Here is a 21,822-nt window from a genome sequence, read left to right as displayed (position 1 = left end):
CACCCCTACTCTGCCCAGAAATTCAGTCAGACTGCAGGATGTGATGTATGTAATGGAAATGTTTCTTTATTTTGTCAGGATGGCCCCTGAGGTGGCTGCAGTGGAAAAGAAGGGTGGATATAACCATCTGTGTGATATCTGGGCAGTGGGCATCACTGGCATAGAGCTGGCAGAGCTACAGCCACCTATGTTTGACCTTCACCCCATGCGGTCAGAATGACGCATCTAAATCATTTACCAGAACAGAAAATACCCTGTAACACGAAGCATTGTCGTTGATCTGAGGTTTTCTTTTTTTTCTGTTGTAGAGCTCTGATGTTGATGTCTAAGAGCAGCTTCCAGCCTCCCAAACTAAAAGACAAGAGCAAATGGTGAGATTCAAAACCCCACAGAAAGAAAAGTCAAAGAAAAGTGCGATGTTTACTGTGAGTAGCTGACATGATCTGTGAGGGTTGTGTCCTTGTCTTTGCAGGTCTGCGGGTTTCCACAGCTTTGTGAAGATGTGTTTGATCAAAAGTCCTCGCAAGAGGCCGACAGCAGAAACTCTTCTCCAGGTGACAGAAGAATCACAGTTAATATTTGTGTTTGTGTTCCTGCTGAATATCATGCACATAACAACAGTTCTATTAAATTTTGTATTTCTAGAAAAGTTGATTATTGCTTTCTCTCTCCCCAGCACCCGTTTGCAACGCAGTTACTGACCAGAAAATTGATGATTGAGCTTCTGGACATGGCAAATAACCCAGACCTCCACCATCCCTCCAGTCCTGAGGAGAATGAAGAGGTGAGAGGTGTCCTCTGGCTCACAAATTAATCATTTGTTTACTAAACTTCTTATGCTCCTTATGCATAATTAGGCCTATGGGAATTCTGGCATGACATGAACACAGAATCGTTCTGAAAGTTTGTTTATGGCAGTTGATTTAATTTCATCATAAATCATTGAGCAAGACAGAATTTCCTGAAAAGCCTTCTTGAGCTTTTAAGCCTTACTTAAAAAAATTCAAAGTATTTTTTCTTGGATAAGATAAATAAAGGATAAATAATGAACATAAAGAGAAGCATATGATACAGGATTATTGGGAAACTTTGCCCTGATTTAAGAACTCAAGTGTTTTTTTCTTTTTCTTTTTCAAAAATGCATGTCAGAGTTCAGTTTGTCAAAGTGTACAAATATTTGTAGCAGCAATATTTGTGTGTGTTTGTGTGTATGTTAAAGGCAAATGACACAGCCCCGGATAAAATCCAGTCTAAAGGGAAACATATGCCAGTGGAGAGGAGTTTGTCTGAAGAACAGTGTAAGTTCTAAACACACAATTCAGTTACCATACATTTTTTTATATTATTTATAATATTTTACAGATTTTTTTTACATTAATCAGCTTATAGTTGTGCCTAATTATTCCTAGTGTCCAAAATCTACTGGCAGCCTTGTCAATTAATAGTGTGTGTATATATATATACAGTATCTATCTATCTATCTATCTATCTATCTATCTATCTATCTATCTATCTATCTATCTATCTATCTATCTATCTATCTATCTATCTATCTATCTATCTATCTATCTATCTATCTATCTATCTATCTATCTATCTATAATCTGTCTGTCTCTATCTATCTATCTATCTATCTATCTATCTATCTATCTATCTATCTATCTATCTATCTATCTATCTATCTATCTATCTATCTATCTATCTATCTATCTATCTATCTATCTATCTATCTATCTATCTGTCTGTCTGTCTGTCTGTCTGTCTGTCTGTCTGTCTCTATCTATCTATCTATCTATCTATCTATCTATCTATCTATCTATCTATCTATCTATCTATCTATCTATCTATCTATCTATCTATCTATCTATCTATCTATCTATCTATCTATCTATCTATCTATCTATCTATCTGTATTATGTACTATACTATATACTGTTATACTTTACATTATCTTCAGTGATAACATTAGATTCAATGGGGTTCTAAATAGAACCTAGGGTTCTTGCCTTAACTTTACAGAACCCTTTATGGCAAAAAGGTTAGGAAAATATAAGGAAAATGTCTTACTGTAATTGTATAATACTTTTTATGTTAAATGGGTTATTTTTTATTTCATTCAAATTTTAAATAAATCAAATTCTTAAAATGATCCCATGATGGGAACCCCTAAAAGGTTCTAATATATATATATATATATATACACTATATGAAGCACCTGACAGAACCCTTTAAGGTTCTACTTAGAACCTTTTCTTCTACAAGTGAACATTTCATATTGGTATACGCTGTTAAGCAATCATACATTGTCTGTAGAAATGGAGTAATGAACTTATTTCTATTTGTCTTTAATGTTTAATGTGTTTTATGATTGTCATGTTTTTATCACTTCATTTTCTGAAGTTCACTGCCACTCCAAAGTGTCTATTTTCACTGCAGCGTGTGCATGATTAGAAAGTTGAATGTATGGATGTGTAGCTGCTGTAACAAGGCTGCTATTGAGCATAGCTTCAGTGATGTCAATAGGCACACAACTCATAGAGCTGGTACTGTTTAGCACACGTCTATGGCATGTCCTTCTCCATCCCCCTCACACACTCACTCGTGTGAACTGGATCCAGTGGTCACATTCAAGGCGAAGCGGAGAGTGCGATGCGTGTGTGTGTGTGTGTTATCGTTTGGCAAGTCGATGCCATGATTACTGAGAATCCATTGTCACACATCTTGACTGTAAGATTACAACATTCACAGGCAGACAAACCAGACAGACAGAATTATCTGAAAACATTTTCTGATATTGCATAAAAAAAATGCTGGATGGAAACGCCAAGCCTTCGTGTGCATAAGAGACTCCTTTCAAAACATTAAAAAGTCTTACAGACCCTAAACTTTCTAGAGGTAGTAAAAATATGTAAATAATGTATTTAAGTGAGTAATGTGTAGCCTATGTTTGTTTGTTTCAGTCGACCAGGTGAAGTTTACCCCTCCCAGGAGGAAAGAGACTGAACCCTATCCCGACCTGGTCAGTTTTATTGTTCTCACATACCACACACTTCATAGAGTATTCTGTGTCATAATTCAAGGTCATCGCTCCGAAAAAAAATGAAGTATTTTTATATTAGGGATCATGTGATGATTGGAGCATATCTGGAGATGAACCAGAGTCACCGTAAGTGTTGATTGATTGAAACTGACTCATAATTGCATTATGGTTTTACACAATTTTTATAACCTTTCATTTTAACTGCATTCATTGCTGCAGGGGTCTTTTGGAAAGCGTAGAGGAAGAGTTACAGCAGAGGTGAGACATGCTTATGTTCTGGCGCCATCTTGTGGAGTCGCAAATAAAAATACACTGTTGCTGACAGCTATTTTCATGAATTGATTATTCGATTTTTGTTACTAGATATCATGTGCATAGTTTAAGTATAATGTTTTCTGTTTTCCCTTTAATAGCAGTTATTATCATTTGGGTAACACTTTACAATTAAGTAATGCATTAACTACGATGAGCTAACAAAAAGCAATATCCTATTGCTGCATTTATTAACCTTTGTTAATGTTAGTTAATAAAAATGTTCAGGTTACTTCACACTGCAATAACTAATGTTAACAGATCCAACTTTTGATCTTAAAAATGTATTAGTAAATGAATATTAAGTAGTAAATAAATAAACCATATTGTAAAGTGCTACCTTAGTTTTATTTTTATCTTTTATTATATATTCTCTTTGGTTTCTATGTTAGTACATGTTTTTTTTTTAAAACATTCACAATTTTAAACTTTAAACTGTGTATATATGTGACAAAGATCTTTCTCTTTCAGGAGTTTGACAGTAAAAAGACTCTCATCTTTTGAGGTATGGAGTTTGAGAAACTGCATGTGTTAATGCTTATGAAAATGTATGTAAAGATGTAAATGGTTTCTGATGTTTCACAGTGGAGTAAGAGGAAAAGTGGACTGTTCAGCCCACCGCCCGTCTCTGCTACGACATCACTTCCTCCCATGAGCTCTTTAGACTCTGATCTGGAGGACAAGGACCTTACTCTGCGACCTAGTGCTACTCTATGCCCTGAAACTGCATTAAGTCCAAAACCAGGTATTACCATCCACACATACAAGATACTTGGATAAATTCACCATGAGCTTTAAAAGATTTCTCTCTTTGTGTTTTGTCAGTGCTGTTGAGGTGTTCAGCTAGTCAAGATGTGCGGCAGTGGTGCAGTGACCCTTGTGTTCCTGACAGTAAAGATACACAGGAACAACAGAGGACTCTTACAAGGACTCTCAGCAGAGACACGGCTCTCTCCCCGGAGTGGATCACCATGAGGAAGAAAACAGAGGACTCTGTGAGTTTTACAATGTGATTGTTACAAATAACAGACTTACACTAATTTGTGCTTATATTTTAATATGTCTCAGCTACATTCATTTCCTTATTTATCATTTATCAATCACAATGTCGGACACGAAGAACTGATTTCACATACATTCTTCGTACAGATTTTGTGTCTTTTATCTCAACTAGGGCCATATTTACAAACAGCTTGCGCCAATGCAAATGCTTTTGGCATAAAAAAACTGCTGTCAGGTTTTACTAAAGAAACACAGTGAGAAATTAGCAATGAAAAGGCGTAGAGTGGACACAGATATTTTGCATATGCATTTGTAGGACATTCCCTGTCAGACTGCTACTTATTGGCAAAGAGTATTTAAATAAATCATCCTAAATCAACGTGATTTTCTGAGGTTTGCAGGTGCCAGTTTAGTGGTATTTGCGCCATTATTTACTGTTCCCCAAAAAAAGCATGTCTTAACCGATCAAATTTTAAAATTTTTAGTAGATCACCTGCTTTCCACTCCCATTGGCGCTTTTATTAGATTGTGGCCGTACACCCTGTTTGTTAAATCTGTCCCTCTGTATTATATTGTAGTTTTACATATTTAATAGCTCTAAATATATCAACATTAAATTAGTTATTGGACCTACGTTGGTCAACCACTATTAAGTAGTTTTTGAAACATGAATATATTAATATATGGATGTTAATGCATCAGATCTAGCACATTATTGTGTTAATGTAATGCTGGATGTTTCAGCACCATGGACAAAGCTCAAAAACACATTGCGTATGTTTTATATTTTTGTTGAGTCACTAAAAGTATTACTGACCGACTAAAAGTGATCATTCAGAAGCTGTTCCTTGTTATTTTAACCTTTAACTCATAGAGAGCCGATTCTCACGGACTTCCTCCCACTCCCCAAGTCTATGTAAGTTTAACCACCTAATCACACCTTTTAAATGTGTTAAACCTGGCTATTGCTAAATCTCAGTGTGACAAAACACATAATAATACATAATTAATGACTAGTTTGTCATTAATGCACTTCTAGGCCTGGTATCTATATGTCTGAACCTAAGAATGTATCTTAAAGAATGTATTTACGACAAATTGTAACACTTCATGTCGCATAGATGGGGGCCTGTTTTAGCAAAGTCTTTAATGGATGTCCACTGAAAATTCACTGTGCAGAGACATGGGTTTTGCCTAAAACCAGAGGTACATATTTCTGTCTATCCTACTACTTCAATGAAAATACAATCCAATTTAAATATAGGTTGAAAAGCTTTTCAGTGTCAGTAAGATAGAATCAGAATATTATTGTGTTTCTCAATCATTTCCCCATAGATCAGTATTTAATTCTGGGGGCAGAGGAGGGTGTCTACATCCTTAACTTGAATGAGCTGCATGAAGACACCTTAGAAAAGGTACTGCTGTGTATGACAACACCATGATTTAGTGTTTGACCCGAAAGAAACATCTAATTTGTAATGGTTAATATGTGTTTTCCTCCTGATTTCCACTGCAGTTGCTCCCACAGAGATGTACGTGGCTTTATGTCATGAACAATGTCTTAATGTCCATCTCTGGTACGTATCATCTTTTATAATTACATGGTTGAGGTTTCTGAAGTTGTGATGTGATACTAGTAACAGCCATCCAGTATTAGAAATTACAAACTGTGTTCATATTGCGTTTTAAAAATTTCTAAAAAAAAGATATATTTAAGATTTTTCACCTGCTTAGACACTACATTTTTTTAGCCAAATATCTTAAAACCATATTGCCATTATCTATTTTACTTTTAAAAGTTATGCATTACAATATCGCCTTACTCCCTAAAAAAGTAACTAATTGGCTTTATGCACAGCTGCACTACTTCCTGAACTTCAGCCAGCTCTTTTGTTTCCTGTCTGCCATTATTGGACAAACTGATTAATCCAGGTGTGCCTGGTCTCAGTAACAATAATCAGGCACACCTGGATTAATCAGTTTGTCCAATAATGGCAGACAGGAAACAAAGGAGCTGGCTGAAGTTCAGGAAGTAGTGCAGCTGTGCATAAAGCCAATTAGTTACTTTTTAATTAAAGTAATGTGTTACGTAACTTACTTTTGTGTTCAGAGTCAGACCATGCGCTTAGATTGTTAAAATAGGGCAAAGATTAAACCTCAGGCTGAAGGAAATGCAAATTCACGTCTGTACAGTAGAGGGCGCAGCTCAAACGAAAGTTACTTGAAAAAGTAACTTCTAATTCAAATCTGATTACGTAACTCGTGTTACTGGTGGTCATGCGTCACCTCTAGCACTGAAATCAATGACATTAAACATCCACTCGACTAAAGACTGAAGACAACATTTTAATAGAAATGTTTGTTTTAAAGGTTTATTTTTGGTTTAACCTCTTAACCCTGCATGGGCCCGCCGGCGGGCCCATTTGCCATTGCATGTTTAAAACAATAATATCTTAGTAAAAACCTAAAGTAATATTGCCAAACTATATATCATTTGAAAGCTTAAAATCTCTAGTTTTCATATTTGGTGGCTGTTATCTAAAATATATTACAGAGGAGCAGAAATGTATCAATTTGCAACAAGAATATTTCATATTCATTAGGAGTATTTAGGCCTTTATTTTGAAATAACAATAAACATGAAAAATCATGAAAGATTGGTAGAAACCTCAGTTTGTTTTCATGCCATGAGTTCAAAAGATAACACCAATTCCATTTTATGAGAAAAAAAGGTCTGAAAATGTTTTAAATATAAAGAAAAATGTATGGATTCTCGATTTGTAATGCGGCTGCGAGCTATAACGCTATAACGTAGTCTTTATGCATTTATTAGAGGTTTAATTCAAATCAAATACTGCCAAACCACCCCTACTACTTCTGAATAGGATGTCTACTTCATAAATTGTATGAAAATTATGGAAATACATGGTTCAGTTCACTCAAAACATATGAAAATGGAGGCGCCCTTATATGGGCAGTAATGGAGTCTGGTGTTCACCTAGTGAAAAAGTTGGGTACTGCGCCCGAATAAAATCTTACTGAAAGCTCATTTTTTGAGATATCAACCTAAAATTTGGAATACAACTTGTTCAGATATTTGACTTTAATTTTCTTGCAGTTTTAGAGTAAAATATATTTTGTAATATATATATTTTATATAAAATATTAATACACAATTTCATAAACTCAAACTTATATAACTTTTTTTCTGTTTCATTTTTTACAATTTCTGGACTTCTACAATAATCTGGAAAATGTCTTCTTTAAAACAAGACCAGCCATAGGTCTATATTCCAAAGCATTCCTGAATTACAACCATTTAAGTTTGGATAGTGATTTTTATGTCTATGCAAAAAAAAGGGGGGTGCCAGTTAACAGGTTAAGTGTATAGTTACATGAAATGAGAAAAACTCTCAGTAGTCTTTAAACTTCTATTCTATTCTATTGTTAGGTAAATCCTCTCAACTCTACTCTCATCGACTGACGGCTCTGTTTGAGCAGCGAGGGCACTTGCAGAGGAAACAGGGTCACTTGTCCCTCGGCACCAACCGGTTCACAGAACGGATCATCCACAGGTCACATAAACCGAAGACTGACATCTTTAGTTTAATGATTCAGCTTACATGTTGTTTATTTGGAACTCAAATGAACCTTTTCACAGGAAGTTTGCTGTGTCAGTGAAGATCCCAGACACTAAGGGCTGTCGAAAGTGCAGTGTGGGTGAGAGCCATTTTCTGCCTCACACTGGATCAATATTTGTTCATTAAATTCTGATGCCTGTGTTTGCTGACCTCCTGTAATTGGCTGAGATGGAAAAAACCTGAACGACGATGACGAGGACAGGTCGTGAATCTCAAATGCACTTCTTGATTTTTCTTCCTCAGCTCGTAACCCATACACAGACAGCACGTTCTTATGCGCTGCCGTTCCCTCTGGACTTGTTCTGCTGCTGTGGTATGAACCGCTGCAGAAGTTCATGCACCTGAAGGTAATAATCGTAACCCTGCAAAGCTGTATCACATTCGATACACTAATATCTAAGACCTCTAAATGATCAACATCAAAACTTTGCAAAACCAGTTGTACACAAACATCCACATGCCTTCTGTTTTCTGATGAATAGTTTATATTTTAGCAAGTAAACGCCCTTTTAGTATAATTCTAAAACTGTCCACCTTCAGGTCCTGGTACTTGTGTCTTTTTGCAGTGGAATCTTTACTGATTTGTATGTTTTTTTTTTGTATTTGTATGATAAGAATACATTTTAAATTGTTAGTAATAGTTCAAGGAGAGCAACTTTTTAGTCATTTCTGACATAATTTTTTAGAAAAAATATGGTAAAATGTGAGTATCAAATATGACACTTGTAATTTTATTTGTACATCTCTCAGTCATCATTGTATTGCATTGCTTTATATGTTTTGCCTCCATTTAAAACTGCAGATAAAACGAAGCATTCAAATATCATCTTACTAAGACATTTTTGGGAGATATAGTGACGATGTGATTTGATGTGTTATCTGCTATAGTGTTATAAAGATCTCATTGATTTAGATTACAAGCTATCAGAATTAAATCTTACTTTAATTCATAAAAATATAAGCATCTGCACCAAATTGCATATTTTCGGTCAGTTTGGGTCTCTAAATGAAATGGGTGTTTTTTCCTCTTAGAGTACGAGCTCTGAATACTCTCGCTATAAGCCATAAAAGCCTGATAAATAAAATACACAACATTTGAACAAACTTTTTTTTTTATTGTTTAAGGTTTAAATAAACGGTTCCATTTTGCATTTCAGGCTTTAATAGATTTACTTGCATATACAATTTAACATTAACTTGGTTATGTTGAAGTTGAATTTATAGTTATGATATAGTAAAACAACATCTTGTTTATTTGTGTAACTTCTGATAGTCATTCTCTCATTGCATTCTCCTTTTTTTCTCTCATTGAAGCACATTGCCGTGCCCCTGCCAGACCCACTGCCCATCTTTGAGCTGCTGGTGTTAATGTCAGATGAGCTTCCTCAGCTCTGTGTGGGCGTCCAGGAAAGCCCCGAACAGCAAAATGAGTGCCAGCTAAAGTTTGACATTATCCATCTAAATGGCATGCCAAACCCTCAGCCAGGTTAGTGAGTGACTGCTGGTCTTGCATGAAATCAGAAGAGAAAATATGACAAAAACATGCATATTTTGTACGGGCCTACTATGTCTTTTTTGTGTGTGTGTTGACAAGTGTGTGAATGTGTGATCTTTGTGTCTTTCCTTAGACAGTGATACAATAAAAGCTGTACAAGTGACACAGTTGGACAGAGACACCGTTTTAATTGCACTGGAAAGTATGTATGATTTATATGTGAATACACTATTAAAACATAAACTGATAGTTGTATTGTTAATTAAATATTGCTGTAATTTTCTAGAAACAGTGAAGATTGTCAATATGCAGGGTGTTCCCAGCAAGGAGTTAGTATCCCATCTGGATTTTGACTTCTCTATCGAGACTTTAGGTACAAACCTGACATATGAAAATACACTATTTGTTTGTTCACAATGAAATTTTACAATACTTTAAACAAAATGGCATAAGTTTTACTGTGTTGTTTTTCAACAGTTTGTTTAGAAGAAAGTGTTTTAGCTTTCTGGAAACATGGGCTTAAAGGACGGAGTCTACACAACTGCGAGGTAAAGTGTTATGACGTGTTGTGTATCAATACAAATCGTCACAATCTGGGAATTTTAATGCATTTAATATGGACTAAAGATAGTCAGAGAATTTAAACTCATCATCATGGTTTATCTTAGATAACACAGGAAATCACAGACGAAAGCCGAGTGTTCAAAGTTTTAGGCACCCACAGGTATTGACTTTCTTTTTAACTTGGATAAACATCGGATTTTGTTCTTGCGGATGCCTTTGCTTACATATTTTTCTCAAATCTTGGTTTACAGAGACATCGTTTTACAAAGCACTCCGACGGAAAACCCTTCAGCCACTAACAATTTATACATTTTGACCGGTCACGAGAGCAGCTACTGAGGAAAGCCGGTGGACAGAACCTGTAAATAACGTGCATCACAAAAAGATGTGAAAATGCATGGTAATACAGAGACTTTAAGAACTGTGCACCTGCCGTGTGTGTGTTAGAATCCGGTCCTTCAGTCGATCTCACTGGTACAGATTGTGAAGATACAGAAAGGAATGCCTTGGTTTTTGGCTTTTGTTTGTCCATCTACATGTTTTTTTGTCAATGTTGTCCATGAACTCTAAAATGACCCGGATTAAACAACTGTATTTAAATTAAAAAGATCATGTGATAATTTTGAGATGGAAGGATTGTGATAACTACTAATAAACTGATAAAGTGAAACCAAACTGTACCAGACGCCACATGTTGATTTATCTGAGAATTGTTTGGTCTGTACCATTTAATGCTATTTTGACATTTTAATTCAAATGTTTTAATCCTTGTTAGTTTTAACACCTTTCAGGGAGAATTTATCTTTTTTTGGACTAACCCTTTAACTTGGAAAGATGAATTAAAGTTCAAAAAGTTCATAAATGGATCGTAAAACTATTCCATATGAATTGAGCAGTTTTACATTTTCTGAAGAGACACGATCGGTTTATATCATGAACAGATTGAATTTAGACTTCGTAATATAAAGTGATCGAGGCTCTCCAGAAAATTTGCACTAAACTGCTCAATTCATATGGATTAGTTTTACAATCTCTTTATGAACTTTTTAAAGCGTCAAAGTAGTTGCGTAGACAGAAAGCTCTCAGATTTCATCAAAAAGATCTTTATTTGTGTTCAGAAGATGAACGAAAGTCTTACGGGTTTGGAACGACATGAGCAGAGGTGGGTAGAGTATCCAAAAACTGTACTCAAGTAAAAGTACAAGTACTTATAGAAATATTTACTCAAAGTAAAAGTAAAAGTAATAATCTCAAAAGTTACTTGAGTAAGAGTAAAAAAGTATACAATGAAAAAACTACTCAAGTAGTTAGTTACTAGTTACTTTGGATCACATAGGCCTACAGTATATATATATATATATATCATGATATTATTTATATATTTTTGTAATTTAAATTACTATTATCATCATAATTAGATAAGCTATCTTTGCAACAAAAACAGAAGAGACAAAACATTATTTCTGTATATCTGTATATTATCTCTGTAGCCCGAAAACCATTGCCTGTCCTTTGGTTTGTATAATAGTATAGTAACTTATACAACTACATTTGGATTATTAGACAATGTCGGAATAAAGTGACTCTATGGAGTTATGCATTCATAAAGGGATGGGAACCATTGACACAGATTAGAAAGTGTTAAAACTCTTCACATGTGCTCGCAGTCATGTCATGCCCAACACAAACAACGATCAAATGCACGGATCTTCTTCTGTCTGTTCTCCAAAATGTATAAATGTAGGCTATATTTATGAAAGCATCTTTAAACTGGTTAACTGAGTCTAATAAGGCAGGCAAAGGCATTCGTTTTCAAGTCGAGTTCGCACGCCACTGCGCAATACACACACATTGTGTGTGTGCACACATTAGTAAACTGGACGATGATAGCTTATTTAATGTATAAAGGAATGTATATGTCCAAAAAAGGGTAATGCCATACTTTGTAGTAGTGCTATATGGCGTAATAATGTGTTTGGTTGTAAAATGTATTACCTGAATGAAATGAAATAGAATGTATCGTCGTGTGGAATAATTCATTCACAGACAGCTTACGAAGTAACATACGAAGATGTTCAACTAATAAAGATCTTCATCGCTGGCAAAAAAATATGATGCATTTGCAGATTTACTTTCTAGACTGTACTGTAGACTGTGGACCGCCACTTCATACAACGCTCTTGAAGTTCTTAAATCTTCCTGTTACGACTCCGAGACGATTCAGTGCGTGCAGGAAACTGAACAGATCATTCAAACTGATTCGCGAACCGATTTAGACAGATCTGCCCAACTTGTTTGATGAAGTCTTTGAACAGAATCGACTCAAAAGAGTGATTCATTTGTGAATTGAGCATCGCTCATGCCCAGAAAAAAGAGAGAGCGCGCGCTTAGAATAAACTACGCTTTTAACAACATATTGCATTAAAATAAAGTAACGAGAGGAACGTCGCCCAACGTAACGAAGTAAAAGTACAGTTTTTTCATTAGAAATGTACTTGAGTTAAAGTAAAAGTACCCACAATTAAATCTACTCTTAAAAGTAAAAAATTTCCAAAAAAATACTCAAGTAAATGTAACGAAGTAAATGTACTTCGTTACTACCCACCTCTGGACATGAGGTCGAGTAAATGATGACAGAATTTTCATTTTTGGGTGAACTATCCCTTTTAAAGTCCCCATGAATTCAAAATTGACCATACTTACTTTGTTTGCCTAAATTGATTGTTAATGTTTTGTGGTGAACAATTCATCCATGCTAGTCAATCCACACAAAAAAAATTTTTTGGCTTCATAATCTTTAATCAAAATCTGAAATTTCCCCTCCCCTCTGCATTGGAGGACCTTGCCCGATGACGTAGGCTTTACGGTTTGGGTGTCTGCTTAACATCCGTAACCACGCCCCTCCAACTGACAGCAGACAGGCTGAATGACAACACCTACTTTTCTAGATCCAATCAGGTGCTAGTTGGAAAAAAAGCCACGCCCACTATTTTGCCTCATTTAGTATTCCGTTTCTCTCGGAAATACGTCACAACACTGGAGAAAAGTAGTTTGCAACTTCCGGTTCACGGGGACTTTAATGCTCTGTTTTGTTGGTTATTGTATTTATCATTAGCTGGATCCATCCTCAAGAGGGAGCTAAAGCTTAAAAAAATTAAACATGTTTTATAGCATAAAGCAAAATTAAATAATAATTTATAAATAATAATTTTACATTTGTTATTTTATTAAACTTTATTCATAGTTTTCTTTTTAAAATGTACTATTTTGGTTGAGTTTATTTGAGATTTTATTAATTTTACAGAACATAACTACAGGACAATCAATTAATTCATTTTAAATAACACCAAGAAGATGGCATATTTTTTTTTTTTGTGTGTGTGTGTGTGTGTGTGTACAGTTAGGTCCATATATATTTGGACACATTTATATTTTTTTCAGGTATTTACCAAAACATATTCAAGCTATTGTTATATAATGGACATGGGGTGAAAGTGCACACTCTCGGGTTTAATCTGAGGGTATTTAAATCCAAATTGGAGGAAGGGTTTAGGAATTACAGCTCTTGAGAGTAGCAAACCCCCCTTTTTCAAGGGACCAAAAGTATTTGGACAATTGAATCAAAAGGGGTTTCGTGGACAGGTGTGGGCTATTCCTTCGTTATTTCTTTATCAATTAAGCAGGTGAAAGGTCTGGAGTGGTCTGGAGTTGATTCTAAGTGTGGTATTTGCATTTGGAATCTATGTGAACCTGTGAATCATACGTTCAAAGGAGCTCTCCGTGTCAAACAGGCCATCATTAGGCTTCAAAAACAAAATAAATCCATCCGACAGATAGCTGGAATATTAGGAGTGGCCAAATCAACAGTTTGGTACATTCTGAGAAAAAAAGAATGCACTGGTGAGCTCAGCAACATAAAAAGGCCTGGACGTCCACGGAAGACAACAGTGGTAGATGATCGCAGGATCCTCTCCATGATAAAGAAAAACCCATTCACAACATCCAGCTAAGTGAAGGACACTCTCCGGAGGTAGGCATGTCATTGTCAAAGTCTACAATCAAGAGAAGACTTCACGAGAGAGCAAATACAGAGGGTTCACCACAAGGTGCAAACCATTCATAAGCATCAAGAATAGAAAGGCCAGATTAGACTTTGCCAAAAAAAAAAAACATCTAAAAAAGCCTGACCAGTTCTGGAAAAGCATTCTTTGGACGGATGAAACTAAGATCAACCTGTACCAAAATGACGGGACAGCTCATGATCCAAAGCATACAACGCCATCTGTAAAACATGGTGGAGGCAGTGTGATGGCATGGACATGGCTTCCAGTGGCACTGGATCACTGGTGTTTATGATGATGTGACAGAAGACAGAAGCAACCGGATGAATTCTGAAGTGTATAGGAATATACTGTCTGCCCAGATTCAGCCTAATGCAGCAAAGTTGATTGGAAGGCACTTCACGGTACAGATGGACAATGATCCAAAGCACACTGCAAAAGGAACCCAAGAGTTTTTTAAGGAAAAGAAGTGGAAAATTCTGCAATGGCCGAGTCAATCATCTGATCTCAATCCGATCGAGCATGCATTTGAAGGCAAAACTATAGGCAGAAAGACCCACGAACAAACAACAACAACTGAAAACTCTGTTTGATATGTGGATTCTCATCTATAAGTGTGCTCTTGTGTATAATGACATACTCAATGTAAAGTTGAGAAGAAAATATTACCTAATTTCTATATAGTCAAATCTAGTGATCTATTTTTTTTTTCCAAAAGGTTACCGTTTTGCTCCACAGTCACATGTGTGATATATGTGGTTGCCTCAAACACCCACTCATGCACACTTGAATATGCAATGATCTCGTGCATTCGTACTTTTCCGATGAATTAACACTGTGGTCGTGAAACACTTCAGGCAGTCATACCTTATGATGTAAGAATTGCGCTTGCACTTTTACTCACATGTGCACACAGGATGTTTGTCCGTCCTGCTGTGACCTGTTTTTTATGATTACTTTATATGGTGATGATGTGGTTGGTGGTCGTTTTTTGATATAGCCATCTTTAGAAAAACAAGAAAACCACAAACTGTTTTCACACAATGCAGCACTTCATCAAAACAAAACAAACAACACAAAAAAGATTTGTGACAAGTTCACATATTGTATGTGCTTTTTGTATTCATTGTGTGAAGTCTTTGATTTATCTTAAAGGTAGAGGAGATCAAAAATATTAACATTGATGGAAGAATGGACAGACGGATAGATATAGGATTTTCACTGCAGTTTTAGTTTTTGGACTCTCTTGATTCCAGGTCTGTTCATATACTTGTCGTGGAGAAGATTTTGACATTAGCCAATACCCACACATGAACACATGTCTAGTTAAATTCACTTTTTTTATTCAGTCTTTCCTTTTTTTGGCCCTTTGATGTCATTTGTTGGGAATTAAAAAGGCTCTTTTGAGTACTTTAGTCTCTCTGTGAGATTTACCAGTGACTTGTAATGTACATTCACATTTGTCTGTGTATATTTCAATGTAAATTTGGCCATGAGCAACGCAATTTAGCTCAACAAAACCAGATTATTTTTGCAGAGAATATAGTGACAAAGGCATTGATCCTCACCTCATTTCTTTAGTAAGACTTTTGCTCCAATTTGGGAGTGGGGTGAGAGACACCAGGTTGATTTCAACCAATCACACTCTTTTTCAAGTCTTGGTTTGAAAGTGACCAATCACATAACATGCACGTCTTCTAAAAAGTATTTTCACACATCCATTGCTTCAAACATGATCATTTGGGCCATTTTGATCTTTTGGGCTTGTAAGTAGTTTTTTCCCCCCTTTTTCCACTGTCTAAATATGTATTTATTAGTCAGTTCCATGTATGCATATATTTAGTGTTTAAATGAAACCTCACCGTTCTGTTTTAGCTGGAGTCCAACCTGATCACAGTGGTGAAAATGTCTTGTTACAAACATTCCAGCTGGGAGATGATGTTACAATCAAATGCTTCTCGATAGAAAGTTTTGGCAACACGATGGTTTGGTATAAACAGAGAATTGGACAGATCCCTCGGCCTATTGCATACACTTATTGGGAACATATAGATTTTAAGGATGAATTTAAAAATGGGAGATTCAATATTTCAGCAAGCCAAGGATCTTTTCATCTGAACATCACAGCTATGTCCAAGGAGGACGCCGGAATGTACTATTGTGGGACGGTGTTCTTGAATTTAATACAATTCATCTCCGGAGCGAATCTGATGCTAAAAGGTAAAATAGATTCAATTTGCTAGAGTTTTAAAGATTTTGTGTTGGAGTAAACTACTTTAACATTTAACATTCCTTGTTTCAAACCAAAAGAGTCTTGACATGTTCATTTGCTATTTCAAAGGAACTGAATCTAAAGACTTTAATGTGGCATGTGGGGAGACACAAGTTGTGAATGGAACCACTTTTAAGAATAACGGTAATTATTCATTAAATTACTATGACTTATTGTTAACCTGCTTTGGTGACAGTCACAAGTGGCCCTAAAAAGTATTTGCATCCTTAAGCGACGCTTAAAATAGCATGAAATTTCATTGCATTACACAACAAAATATCCAACCAAGTGGATTCTGCAAACAAGCACCGCAAAGTTTCACCAACAATTCACAAGATGTTTTTTTTAGTAAATGTATGAAGTCAGTTCTCTTCAAGTTATCATAATCTAAATGTTTTTGTGAAAATCTTTTGCTTGAAAAGTGTGCTTGCACTAAAACGAGTCCCACTGTGTTTGACACTTTGTTATCTAATGCTAAATCTAAAGTATATTGTTTAAGTGTTAAAATATTTTTTTCGGAAAAGTATATTCACAACACATAGCTAGCCGTTCTAGTGTATATTCACAGTATTTTAATAACACATTTTTACTATGAGCAGAATGTGCTTTATTAAATTATTTTTGGATCTTTTTCACCATTTCAGACAGCAACAATCAAAAAGTATGGGATCCTGTGTTACTTTGCTTGATATCCTCCAATGTTGTTTTTGTGATAGTAATTGTCACACTCCTGGTTGTTCACTGCAAACGCTGGGGAAACAGGCATAGAGGTACAATTCCACCCACACTTTCCATCAGTTAAGCAGAGTTTAATTGAATAGGCTATTGATCCATAAAAAGTCGTATACAGTTTAATATACAAATATGTTGTACAAACTCTTTAAATATCCAATCACAAATGTGTATGTCAAAGTTTAACTATAATTTTCTGCAAATTTTGAAGGATCTACAAATCTAGCATCTCCGTCATGTGAGGTAATTTTCAAAAACACAAAATCAATTTTCTTCTGTACTATAATATGTACTTCTAATCCATGAACTATTTCAAATGTCAAACTTTGCTTCTCAAGCTAAAAAAATAAATAAATAAGCTATGCATTTTTTTTTACAGATTGGAGATTCAGATGTGAATTATGCAGCTGTGAGTTTTGCCTCCGTCCCTCCAGCCAGAAGATCAAACAACAGACTGTGAAAACATCTGGCTGAATACAGTGAAGTGAAGACAAGCTGACAGATCACACGATTTAACAGATTATTTGACATTTATCTTTACAAAATGATTTGCCTTTTTATAAAAATGTATTATTAATATTGATATTTCAAAAGCATCAATTACTGTACATATGTAAACGGAGTTCATCCAAATTTTACTTTGAATAACTTTTGTGTGCTGTATAGAAATACTTACCCCCGGTTTCACAGACAAGGCTCAAGTCTAGTCACGTACTAAATTGTTTGTATGAGCTGTTTTAACTTTAAGCAACTTGCACTGACATATTTTAAAATATGTCAGTTTAACTTTTAAAAAACGTTTAACTTTTTGTGTCTGTCCCTTTAAATGCAAATGAGCTGCTGCTCCCAGCACAGGGGGCGGAGCTACAACAGCTTGTGTCCTGAAAATTTCAAAAACTTATGTTCAAACTGGAGTCAGACAAAGATGGATAGACTCAAGAAGAAGGGACAACATGTAGACAACATTTCTGAATGGTTAGCTGATGAATTTATGTCGCTTATGTGTAGTTATCTTCTAGTAATTGATTAGCATATTCTGTCATGAGGGTTTATGTAAATTTTAGGGTTAGTGATGCCACTAACCCGGGAGGAATGTCCTGTAGTCCCTACCAGCCGATTAGTCCTTAAAAAGCAAAATTAAAAGAAAATATCTCCCTTTGCTTTGTACTTTGAGCGTCGTAACTTTGCAGATGTTGTTTATGCTCAAACAGCAACATTACACACTAACTTAAAGCTGCAGTCCGGCGTTTTTCCTCTTTGTCGCCATCTCAGTCATTCGCGGAATTATCAACTTTACGTGAGTAGTACTTCAACACCCTCGACACGGCACAGCGCGGATGAACACAATGTTTGAGGAGAGTAGGAGAGTGTGCTGTGCAGCTGTCAGTCGCCGCGCCGGTGTGGATACTGTCATTCAGTAGGAGTCTCGGCTAGTATGCTATATTGAGTCATTACGTCACATCTGTACACATAAAGAAGAGTCTCGGCTAGTATGCTATATTGAGTCTTTATGTGTACTATATTGAGTATTTATGTGTACAGATGTGACGTAATGACTCAATATAGCCTACTAGCCGAGACTCTTCTTTATGTGTACAGATGTGACGTAATGACTCAATATAGCCTACTAGCCGAGACTCTTCTTTATGTGTACAGATGTGACGTAATGACTCAATATAGCCTACTAGCCCAGACTCTTCTTTATGTGTACAGATGTGACGTAATGACTCAATATAGTCTACTAGCCGAGACTCTTATGTGTACAGAGGTGACGTAATGACTCAATATAGCCTACTAGCCGAGACTCTTCTTTATGTGTACAGAGGTGACGTAATGACTCAATATAGTCTACTAGCCGAGACTCCTTCTTTATGTGTACAGATGTGACGTAATGACTCAATATAGCCTACTAGCCGAGACTCTTATGTGTACAGAGGTGACGTAATGACTCAATATAGTCTACTAGCGAGACTCTTTTTTATGTGTACAGAAGTGACGTAATGACTCAATATAGCCTACTAGCCGAGACTCTTCTTTATGTGTACAGAGGTGACGTAATGACTCAATATAGCCTACTAGCCGAGACTCTTCTTTATGTGTACAGAGGTGACGTAATGACTCAATATAGCCTACTAGCCGAGACTCTTCTTTATGTGTACAGAGGTGACGTAATGACTCAATATAGCCTACTAGCCGAGACTCTTCTTTATGTGTACAGAGGTGACGTAATGACTCAATATAGCCTACTAGCCGAGACTCTTCTTTATGTGTACAGATGTGACGTAATGACTCAATATAGCCTACTAGCCGAGACTCTTCTTTATGTGTACAGAGGTGACGTAATGACTCAATATAGCCTACTAGCCGAGACTCTTCTTTATGTGTACAGAGGTGACGTAATGACTCAATATAGCCTACTAGCCGAGACTCTTCTTTATGTGTACAGAGGTGACGTAATGACTCAATATAGCCTACTAGCCGAGACTCTTCTTTATGTGTACAGAGGTGACGTAATGACTCAATATAGCCTACTAGCCGAGACTCTTCTTTATGTGTACAGATGTGACGTAATGACTCAATATAGCCTACTAGCCGAGACTCTTCTTTATGTGTACAGAGGTGACGTAATGACTCAATATAGCCTACTAGCCGAGACTCTTCTTTATGTGTACAGAGGTGACGTAATGACTCAATATAGCCTACTAGCCGAGACTCTTCTTTATGTGTACAGAGGTGACGTAATGACTCAATATAGCCTACTAGCCGAGACTCTTATGTGTACAGAGGTGACGTAATGACTCAATATAGCCTACTAGCCGAGACTCTTCTTTATGTGTACAGATGTGACGTAATGACTCAATATAGCATACTAGCCGAGACTCCTTCTTTATGTGTACAGATGTGACGTAATGACTCAATATAGCCTACTAGCCGAGACTCTTCTTTATGTGTACAGAGGTGACGTAATGACTCAATATAGCCTACTAGCCAAGACTCTTCTTTATGTGTACAGAGGTGACGTAATGACTCAATATAGCCTACTAGCCGAGACTCTTATGTGTACAGAGGTGACGTAATGACTCAATATAGCCTACTAGCCGAGACTCTTCTTTATGTGTACAGAGGTGACGTAATGACTCAATATAGCCTACTAGCCGAGACTCTTCTTTATGTGTACAGAGGTGACGTAATGACTCAATATAGCCTACTAGCCGAGACTCTTATGTGTACAGAGGTGACGTAATGACTCAATATAGTCTACTAGCGAGACTCTTTTTTATGTGTACAGAGGTGACGTAATGACTCAATATAGTCTACTAGCGAGACTCTTCTTTATGTGTACAGAGGTGACGTAATGACTCAATATAGTCTACTAGCCCAGACTCTTCTTTATGTGTACAGAGGTGACGTAATGACTCAATATAGCCTACTAGCCGAGACTCTTCTTTATGTGTACAGAGGTGACGTAATGACTCAATATAGCCTACTAGCCAAGACTCTTCTTTATGTGTACAGATGTGACGTAATGACTCAATATAGCCTACTAGCCGAGACTCTTATGTGTACAGAGGTGACGTAATGACTCAATATAGCCTACTAGCCGAGACTCTTCTTTATGTGTACAGATGTGACGTAATGACTCAATATAGTCTACTAGCCGAGACTCTTCTTTATGTGTACAGAGGTGACGTAATGACTCAATATAGCCTACTAGCCGAGACTCTTCTTTATGTGTACAGATGTGACGTAATGACGCAAAGACATGCTTGAATCTCCCGCGGAAATCCACCAGTCCCACTGGAATTAAAAACATTATTACAAGCTTACCGCTTTGAATCGAGCTAAGGCAAGCAGATAGTTTTGAACACTGGCTGGTTATGTATTTTCTCAAATATGTATTTTGGATAATTTTTAACCCAAAAAAAGCTACGGACTGCAGCTTTAAGTTCAAAAAGTGAAATCATAAACAACCACCTCTTAAATGTCCTGATGGCATTAGGCCTAATCTTAATGTCTGTGAAACCGGGTACACACTGTGCGATTTATTATCGTCCTTTACGATTGTTGCTTGTCAGACTGTACAAACGTGAACATCGCTGTAAGCCATGTCACACTGTAAGATCTCAGTTGTCATTAATGTCAGGCTGTACGACAGTCAAGACGCGTTAAAAACAGATGCATGCAAGAAAACTTGTCCGGAGTTTTACATCATCAATCAATGACACGTTCGGTGACAGTGAGCTGCGTTACACACGGGATTGAAATGGTGTTACAAAGAAATCTCTAACGTTCATTTTGGTCACGGCTTGTCTTGAAAAACCTGTGGAAGACAATTCCACAAAGAATTGACACTTTGACAAAGACAATTTGATGGTTGTCGTAGGTCAGGACTGCAGGACTGCGAGTCAAATCTTCTGACACGGCCAGAATTTCGTCGGAGGTAAAATGTGACTGCAACAATTAAAATGTGATAGTAAAATTAATCGGCTGTCAGTCAACATGTCAAACTAACGTTTAAAGACAGATTTCCTAGGATCAGAGGATTCTTTTAGGATTGGCAAAATTTGGCTCAGTCGGCACCCAGCTAGTGCTTGTTAAAGCAGATTAATGGATCAAAGAAGTGAAAGATAATAAAAAAGTACAATCTTTTTGTACGAAAATGACATGCATTGTATAATAAACAGTGCATGATAAAAGATAAA

General features: G+C 36.3%; 1 protein-coding gene and 1 gene segment (V, D, J or C); both read left to right on the top strand.

Moving 5' to 3' along the window:
• The window catches only part of map4k2 (mitogen-activated protein kinase kinase kinase kinase 2), a 22,087-nt gene extending 11,343 nt beyond the window's left edge, over positions 1-10,744 (top strand). Inside the window, exons 9-32 of one of the 3 annotated variants that reach the window (XM_056259225.1) lie at positions 79-210; positions 309-371; positions 473-554; positions 677-784; positions 1,220-1,298; positions 2,961-3,019; positions 3,120-3,166; positions 3,260-3,298; positions 3,824-3,857; positions 3,938-4,097; positions 4,178-4,347; positions 5,229-5,270; positions 5,476-5,560; positions 5,690-5,769; positions 5,871-5,931; positions 7,806-7,929; positions 8,016-8,074; positions 8,239-8,342; positions 9,310-9,481; positions 9,624-9,692; positions 9,777-9,863; positions 9,968-10,038; positions 10,159-10,214; positions 10,306-10,744. In XM_056259225.1, coding sequence (XP_056115200.1) covers positions 79-210; positions 309-371; positions 473-554; positions 677-784; positions 1,220-1,298; positions 2,961-3,019; positions 3,120-3,166; positions 3,260-3,298; positions 3,824-3,857; positions 3,938-4,097; positions 4,178-4,347; positions 5,229-5,270; positions 5,476-5,560; positions 5,690-5,769; positions 5,871-5,931; positions 7,806-7,929; positions 8,016-8,074; positions 8,239-8,342; positions 9,310-9,481; positions 9,624-9,692; positions 9,777-9,863; positions 9,968-10,038; positions 10,159-10,214; positions 10,306-10,393 — 2,071 coding nt within the window. In that variant the 3' untranslated portion in view covers positions 10,394-10,744. The remainder of the gene's footprint in view (positions 1-78; positions 211-308; positions 372-472; positions 555-676; positions 785-1,219; positions 1,299-2,960; positions 3,020-3,119; positions 3,167-3,259; positions 3,299-3,823; positions 3,858-3,937; positions 4,098-4,177; positions 4,348-5,228; positions 5,271-5,475; positions 5,561-5,689; positions 5,770-5,870; positions 5,932-7,805; positions 7,930-8,015; positions 8,075-8,238; positions 8,343-9,309; positions 9,482-9,623; positions 9,693-9,776; positions 9,864-9,967; positions 10,039-10,158; positions 10,215-10,305) is intronic. The other 2 variants (XM_056259226.1, XM_056259227.1) reach the window with 2 other exon arrangements.
• Positions 10,745-15,703: 4,959 nt separating this feature from the next.
• LOC130091265 (immunoglobulin kappa chain variable 6-17-like) lies at positions 15,704-17,579 on the top strand. The segment is given in 6 exon segments: positions 15,704-15,881; positions 15,991-16,335; positions 16,457-16,531; positions 17,032-17,157; positions 17,331-17,362; positions 17,499-17,579. Coding segments are annotated over 6 exon segments (693 nt in total).
• Positions 17,580-21,822: the final 4,243 nt, after the last annotated feature.

Source organism: Rhinichthys klamathensis, unplaced genomic scaffold, assembly GCF_029890125.1.
Source record: "Rhinichthys klamathensis goyatoka isolate OS25496 unplaced genomic scaffold, OSU_Roscu_1.1 h1tg000165l_1, whole genome shotgun sequence".
Lineage (NCBI taxonomy): Eukaryota > Metazoa > Chordata > Actinopteri > Cypriniformes > Leuciscidae > Rhinichthys > Rhinichthys klamathensis.
The sequence above is the reverse complement of the archived record's forward strand: the minus strand, read 5'-3'. Positions and strand labels throughout refer to the sequence as shown.